Source organism: Thunnus albacares, chromosome 20 (assembly GCF_914725855.1).
Source record: "Thunnus albacares chromosome 20, fThuAlb1.1, whole genome shotgun sequence".
Taxonomy (NCBI): Eukaryota; Metazoa; Chordata; class Actinopteri; order Scombriformes; family Scombridae; genus Thunnus; species Thunnus albacares.
The window spans coordinates 11,603,424-11,611,768 of record NC_058125.1 but is presented as its reverse complement, the minus strand read 5'-3'; the positions used below and the strand labels follow the sequence as shown (position 1 = coordinate 11,611,768).

Genomic DNA, 8,345 nt, shown 5'->3' with positions numbered 1-8,345 from the left:
CACCACCACCCCCACCCCCTCACCCCCTATCCTCTTCTCTTTGCTGAAATCACCACCACCTTCATCACCACCTCCTCTCCCTTTACCCCCACTTACTCAACATCATCACCACCACCACCACCCTCCCCACTGTGCTGCCCGGTCCCCTCCTCTCTCCTCTCCCTGTCTTTATCTCCAGTAATTAGCCAGGGGATGGGGGTGGACTCATTGCTGGGTTCCCCAACAGTATTAGTGCTTGAGACTGGGAGGAAGGGATGTGCCTCTCCCTGCATGAGATTTTCTCCCTCACTCCGCCGCCCCAAGACCTGTGGAGGAAGACAATGGAGATGGCCAGTTCTACAGTAGCCAGCTCAGCCTTACTGTCCCCGCTGCCCACTGAGCTCTGTCTATACTGGCACCCTAATCATTAACCAGATTATGACTTTGTGTGTCTGCATGTTGGAACATGCAGGAATTTACTGCCCATGTAATTAATGCAGTTTAGTTGGTTAATTAAGGATCTTATACTAAAATTAGAGCATTTCATGGGAGAAAAGTTCTTCCATCCCTCAACAGGAGTTTGTTTTTATACTCATTTTGAGGATGATTCAGGTTAATTGTTTTTGGCAGAATGGCTTCAACATTGTGTTTTAGATCTTTGATCACAAAGCTGGTGAGCAATTTAACTGGAGCTGCACCATAACTATGAGCACACATTCCTTCCCCATGCACTCAAACATGAGTAGTCCAACAGTCAGGGAGAGAAGCTGGGGAGCCCCTGCCTGCACGTCCACACCGTGCTGGATCAACGCCCTCTAGTGACCACTACAAAAGACAAGCACAATGTCGAGGTGAAATAACCAATAACCCTGGCCAGCCTGGCCATAATGCGCAGGATAGATACAACCTAGGGACAAGATAAAACTGAACCTGAAAAAAGTACCACCTTTTGTGGCTGACTTCCATGATATTGTGAGTAAAACGGGTTTTGTCTATGTGTAATTATCGAAAAAAAAGTTTGTTTAAATAATTTAATTAACTTGATTGTTGTTTGACTCGACAAGGGGTCAGTTTTACCACCGTTTGTTAAAAATAAAAAAAACACTATTTTCATATCAGCTTAAGTAGTTATGGGTCATTAAAGCTAAAGATATAAATACATTAACTTGATAGTCAATATACTAAACTTGCCTAAACCATATTGTGGCGACAGTATTGCAGGATGACCAGCATAGTTCAAGTAAAATTAAGAAGTCCAGCATGGTCTGTAATGACTGCTTAGCATGGGAAAGGTACCGCTTAGTTATCCATGGCCATTTATAGCCCTTAATTACGTGCCTATTTTGTGACCCCTGAGTTCAACGGGCCAATTCCTGTGTAGACCCAAATCCTGATGAACAAAGGTGGAATGTGATGCCCCTTTTCCGTAGACAAGTTACTAAACGTTTCCCATCAATTCCATGGGAAAGTTCAAGCCAAGAAAACTTCTAAACCCTTCAGCTGAATATTGACAACGTATTGAACCTATTAGTGCATCGCAGACACGATGGCAATGAAAAAAGATGGACAGAGCAGCTGCCAATGCGCCTGAAATATGTATGAGATGTCAGAATGTCTGTAATATACATAACAGTGTTCATGTTGTGGAATATCACACTATAATACAAGATAAAACCGGTGCTTTAGGACCCAGTTGATCCTTGTGATTGTGGCTGATATTTTCCACGTTGTGAAGGGAGGGGGGTGGCCCGGAGGGGGGGCTGTCAATCATAGTGAAAGTGGCCGGGGTGGGCAGGCCCCTCTGACACTTTGTACCGTCGGAGGGGGATATTTAACTTGGGACTGAGCACCACTCGCTACAGACACACTCACACACAGTGTGCCTAAGCAAAGAAACGCTCCAGCGCCAAGTCTCTCAGACTCCTGAAGTAGGAGCGACTCAGTAGGAGCTTCTGTACCAGTTATCAAAGGAGTAGAGACGCTCCCTCAGGAATTGACCGCTTGCACCGACCGGGCAAAAAGGCTCCAGATTTGGGACTGTCTCGTCATGCAGCGACAGTGGGATCTGGAGCTTTTCTGAGAGGATTCAGAAATGCCACAGTGAAAGGAACTCTGAACTAACAACGTTCACTGGCTTCCTGCAGTTTGCATTTGATATGCACTGAGCCTGCAATTTGCTGTAAAGCTGTTTTTCAACGTTTTTTTTATTACACGCACAGTCGTGTGTTTTGTGGGAATGTTACAGCCTCCGATTTTTCTTTAAAAAAAAAAAAAAGCTGATCTGCGATTTGGAACATCCTCTGGAAAGATAAATGGCTGTTATTTCATAAGTTGAGGTTGCATCCCACTGCGACGCATTTTCTCTAAGTTTTTTTGGACATTCTCAGTGAGGTGCACATATCGACGGCTGGAATACCACAAGGCACAGACTGCAGAGACATTTTCCGCAGTCCATGGATTGTGCGCCCTGGGACCTTGTCAAACCTGAGAGCGTCAGGCGACGTTAAGAGAAGCCACGTTTATAAAAGCCGTGCGTAAAAATAACATTGGCCAAGGCAGCCCTCATTGCCGGGCGCGTGACATTTAAAACTTGGTGAAGTACTCTTTTCTGCGCCCTTCTCTCTCGGGACGCTCCGGATCTATTCTGTCTCTTTAGAAAACACTTCATTCCATGCAGCTCTCGCCTCGGCCGCTGTCATCCAGTGTTCGTCGTGGCTTCCAGTCCCCGGGGTAACCATGACAACCGAAAGAAACCCAAAGTGAATCCAAGGGAGCGGGGTGAGGCCGGAGAGAGCGTGAAAAGAGTTTTCCCCATTTTGTTTTGTGCTTTTTTTGTTTAGACTAAACACTTTTTTTGCAAAGCAGGGGCACCGTTTCGCGCTGTAGAGTTGCATCAGCGGGCAAATTGCAAAGTTGAAGGAGCCCTAAAAAGCAAAGCACTCCGCTCCATGTCATTCAAACCCGACGTGGTCTATTAAAAGTATCGCCTTGCTGGTGGCTGAACTTCTACTATTTATGAAGCCCCAGGCTAGTCATTGCAGAGATCACAGTAACCGGGAAAAGAACTGAATATTATTTACGCGAGAAGAGCCGGTGCGTAAAACAAGAGGAATAATGGGCCTCTCTCAAACGCTACTCATTTACGTGCTAGTGTGCGTTCACCTAGGAGTTTCCCAGCATTACCTTCGCCTCCGTCCATCGCCCAGTGATCACCTCCCTGTGCCCGACCTGAAGGAGGACCCCGACCCGGAGTACGACCCCAGGGAGCAGGACTTGGCCGAGAGGACTCTGAGGAAAAAGCTCGGCAGCAACTTTGACCCCAACTTCATGTCCATCAGCTCGCCCATGCTGGTGAACCTCTCCGCGCCAGACAACCAGGTGAAGCTGCAGGGGCCCATGCCTAACGAGATTAAAAAGCTGGACCTCACAGAGACCCCCTATGGAAAGCGGGTAAAAGTGGGCAAGAAAGCCCGCAGGAAATTTCTGCAGTGGCTGTGGACCTATACGCACTGTCCAGTGGTGTACACCTGGAAGGATTTGGGCGTGAGGTTCTGGCCACGTTACATCAAGGAGGGAAACTGTTTCTCTGAGCGCTCTTGCTCCTTCCCTGAGGGGATGTCTTGCAAGCCCGTCAAGTCAATCAACAAGATTTTCCTCCGGTGGTATTGTCAAGGGTTTCTAAGACAGAAATACTGTACGTGGATACAGGTGCAATACCCAATCATCTCAGAGTGCAAGTGTTCGTGCTGATTTTCTCTAAGGAAGTAGTGGTGGTCAAGGGGGAGGGGGGAGGGGGGGCGGGTGGGGGGGGGAGTGGACTGGAAATACGGTTTCTATTGCACTGTTAACTCTCTACAGAGGTGGGCACCATAGCAAATCTATTTTTTTATATAGCATTTTAAGTGAAATACCAACATTGTACATATTTAAGAAAAATGCAGCTATTTTTTCTAATTGAACCAGGAGGACCATATTTTATTCTCAACCCTGAAACGTTGCTTTTGGGGGAACACGAGCACTTCATAAGGAAGAGCTTTTTTTTTGATATTTTTATGAGACATTGAAGATGGAATGCATATGCTACACTTCTCCAAGAGGTGAACTTTTTTTTTTCTTCAACTGAACATTGATGCTGACTGTTATTTCACTGCAATGCTGCCTAGAGTTTTTGTATAATATTAATATCAATATTAATTAAATTGTAAAAAAAAAAAAAAGTTGAGGTTAAAGATATATATAAAGGCGTGAACTCAGCTTTTTTGGAATACATAGTATTGTAGAAATAAACAAATCTGTACGTTTTATTTATTATTTTAACGATTGTGAGTATAGAGCATAAGGAAAGAGAATAGCAGAGTATACCAGAAAAAAAATATGGGAGATGTCTACTTGAATATTTCTAAAAATGACAAAAAAATAAATAAAAAAGTAAAACATATCAGTGTACATGTTATGGTTACACGTTTTAGCAATAAAGTCTATCTTTTCAACATGTATTAGTGTCAAGCCATGTTGCTTACAACGAGTGTCTATATCCAGGGGGGCGTGTACACTGTAAAAATATCATCTGAACATGTTGTCTCATTCAGTCTTAAAATCTGTCCTTGCAAGAGAAGTCTGCAGATAGCTGAGATTAACTTCACTTGTTTCCAACAGAGTTTGATTTGGAGGGTTTACTATAAATAACTGCCGTGACAATGTCATTGCATTTTTAGAAAAAAAAATCTTTTGAATTGGAAGCAAGTGAAATGGAACCACGTTTTATGAAAATGTTAAAGAGGATGACAGACTGATATTTTTTGCAGTGTAGACGGCCGGACTCCGAAGTGGAGTGGAGTTACTAACTGCACAGTAAGTCCAAGCTTCAGTGACTCTGTGTGGACTGCCTGACGCTCCACGCCGTCACAGTGATTTTAGAAAGGGCTGATTTACTACGCTGTGTAATGCGCAACACATACCTCAAGCGCCTCCACAGAACTGGCATTCATTTGTCTCAGCCAGAGGAGAAGAGAGGCCGAGGCACATTCATCTAACCCCGTCTACGCACATGCTCGTTTCAGGGCTCCGAGGTGTTAACATAATGGGTAAAATATGATTCAGACATTTCAAACAGTGTCAGATGATAAAATGGCGAGCGTATACGCGCAAGCCAGGGGCGTCTGGGGTCTGTGCTTTTTACTTTGGAAGCTCCACACAAGTTCCACTGAGGTATTTGTATAGAGGTGGACTGGAGCAGACCGGCGCCTATTCAAGTCTGACCGCCCTGGAGAGAAAAAAAAACAAAGCCCATAAAACAATGGTCAACTGTTTTTGACGTTAGCAGACTATTAATTGGAGAGCAAGGGTACGCTGTCTGCAAGTTAAAGAGATATGGCCAATTAAACGCGCTGGAGACGCGCAGGGAAATTAAGTCGTATGAAATTAAAGCGAGGAGTCATTTTCTGTAAGTAGGGGGTTTTATGGTGTTTATATCATTCTTTAAATACAATCAACGACTTAAACAGAGCCATGACTAAATGTCTGAAAGCTAAAAGCGGCGTGTGTAGTATTTCCACTGAGCGCATCTTGTGTGCGTTAAAGTGATTTGTGTTTTTGCTGGCAGAGTTGGATTTGACACTTGCCGCCCGGTTATTGTGACAGAACCACTGAGGGGATTTGGTAAGCAGAGGAGAAGAACGGCAGCATGCCAGCGGAGGAGGAGGAAGAGGAGAAGGAGCAGGAGGGGGGCTGCTTTCCTTACTGTCAGCTTCTTTCTTGATGATGTCTCGGGGTTTTTAGAAACTGCGTCTCTGACTCGACGGCGCCACTCAGCCGCCCCCTCTCGACTGCGCAGAATGAGGCACTTTGGGAAACAGTAACCCTTTCAGGCTCTGCCCGGAGAGTATTTTAGAAGCGTGTGAAAGGCAATACGCCGCCCTGGCTCCAGCCAGTTAGGTGCGCACCTTTTAGAAACAGACCCTGCCAGCCAGTCAGATCAGTGGTTCTCAAAGTGGGTTCCGGGGACCTCCAGGTGGTCCTTGAGGGGATTCCAGGGGGTCCTCAGCAAAATGATGAATCATTCAATTTCAGTAAAATGCTTAATTCACTCGAAATCAGCCAATTTTGACAAGATATACGACTCATTACTTTAGTCATATATCACTCTTATCATTATTATTTCCTCAGTGACAAAATCAGATAAACTCTTCAAGTGTTCCTGCTAAACTTGTCAGGTGACGCTCCAGGGTCCAGAGTTGTTGTGTTTAATTAAACCTCTAATGAAAACATTAGACACATATAAAGATATATTATGTTAAATGATCTTGCAGGTATTATTTTAGAACCTATCATTATCATGAATGAGTCATCTGATGAGATAAGATTACATTTCTTCTAACCAGCTCCAGCTCTAAATCCACGGTACATCCACTAAATGAATCCTGTCCTAGAAATAGCAACCTTTTGAATAAAGAGTTAATATAGAAGTGTCTGACATGCTTGTAGGTTAAATATGGACCATGTGGTTTATTTCTCACACCCAGGGAAATATTCCAATCCTCAAATGAGTAAGTGTCAGAGACTCCTGTCTTCACTTTACAGAAACCTGCTATGTTGCCTATTTCACTACTTCACACCATTCATGAAAGATACACATTCATTTATCAACATACTGAAAAAAAAAAAATCATCATAAAATTCACTTTATGTAAATGTATAATCCTCATGGCTCCAGACAGACCTTTGATTGACATGTTATGCTGGGAAAAATTAGAAAAAGCCTCCCCATCAAAACCATCAGAGCGCCACATGTGAAGTGTTGACACATCAGAGCAGCTTGTCCATAAAAAACGTCAAGACAGCGGCGGCCTTTACCCTGTGAGATCCTCAGCATCATTATTGTCTGACACAGCCTGCATGAACATAAACCTCTGACAAAGTGAGCTACAAGGACCTCACAATAATAAATAAATTTTTTTATATTTGTATTGTCATATTTATTTACACCCCTTTGTGAATATAAGAGAAAGCACAAATTTGCTGCCTGTAAGGAGAATTTAAAAAAAAGGCCTGGAGACAATTAGGATGGGATGATGGGGGGGAAGGGGTGACACGCTTAGTGGTGATGATGAGGCTCTGTCTCCTGATGAGAGTCAATTATTATGATGGATTGTGGTCCGATTGGAAATGATTGGGGTGTGTCAGAGGGTGGGTGGTAAAAGGTCTGCGGTGATTTTCATTCGGGCAAATATGCGAAAGGCCAGATTCATACCTGCGTGGGCACATACATGCCGAAGTGTGTGAGTGAGTGTGCGTGCTGATTGCCTGCATGCACACAATCAACCACAGGCAAACGCTCACACACACATCTCTGGCGTGTGTGCAGTGGGCTGACAGACAGACAGAGACGGAGACAAGGGTCTGTGGCTGTAACTAAGGCCCAAACCCCATGGTTGTAAAAGCCAGTGAGTCAGCACTGCTGAGGTTATTGATGATGACAGGGTATTAGATGGAGCACTGAGGGGAGGGAGGGCACACACACACACACTCACTCACACACACACACACACACATAAATGCAGTCACCACAGATGATACCCAGCATTCCGTCAGACCACCAACCCCGGCTTGTGGTGTCTGGAGGCTTGTGTGTGTGTGTGTGTGTGTGTGTGTGGGCGTCAAGCGTTTGTTCATGTTGTATAAGAAGCAAGAAAGATGTGTGTGAGTGCCTGTGTGCATCCACGTCTCAGTGTGTGTGGGAGACAGAAGCTGTGGATCTGCAGTATGTGTGCTGTGATACTGTAGTGTGTTTTTACAGATCCATTACAGTCTTCCTGGTGGTCTTCGGTTGATTGGTCACTCTCTAAACCACCGAAGGGCCCAGATTGGTTAATTACAGTCCTCTCTCACCAAGGTTATGCCTGAAATGCGTGTCTGTGTTTTCATGTGTGTGAGTGTTTAAGATGGGAAGTCTTCTTCAAGGAGTTCACATATGCCTCTCACCGCGCTCCCATTGCTTTGAGAGAGATCCAAGAGCAGGCGCCCATCATGATCTCAACCATCCATCACTTCAAGGGCTTACAAACCTGACTTGGAATCATCCGCAGTGGGCACAAAATTCATAACATGCCGTTACATCAACACAGCGGCCATCTTGGCTGGCAAACAACAGGTGACTGTAGTCAAATAACAGGTGATTGTAATCAAACTCCAGTCATCGCCAACGAGTGGCGCTTATGACAATTAGGCAGACTGGTAGGAAATGCATGTAATGCCACAAAGAGTCATGAGAACATGCATCATTCACAGTACTGCATTACTTCCATTTTTAGTTTCTCAGAACTGGTTGCCAGTTAGTTTTAGTGATTATTTATCACATATGGAAAAGT

The 8,345-nt window shown here is 44.5% G+C and overlaps 1 protein-coding gene across 1 annotated transcript; it reads left to right on the top strand.

Moving 5' to 3' along the window:
• The first annotated feature begins 1,801 nt into the window (after window positions 1-1,801).
• Window positions 1,802-3,752, top strand: nog2 (noggin 2). The gene has a single exon (XM_044337840.1). It carries the CDS (start codon window positions 3,094-3,096, stop codon window positions 3,727-3,729), a length of 636 nt encoding a protein of 211 aa, XP_044193775.1. The 5' UTR covers window positions 1,802-3,093; the 3' UTR covers window positions 3,730-3,752.
• The last annotated feature ends 4,593 nt before the right edge of the window (window positions 3,753-8,345 follow it).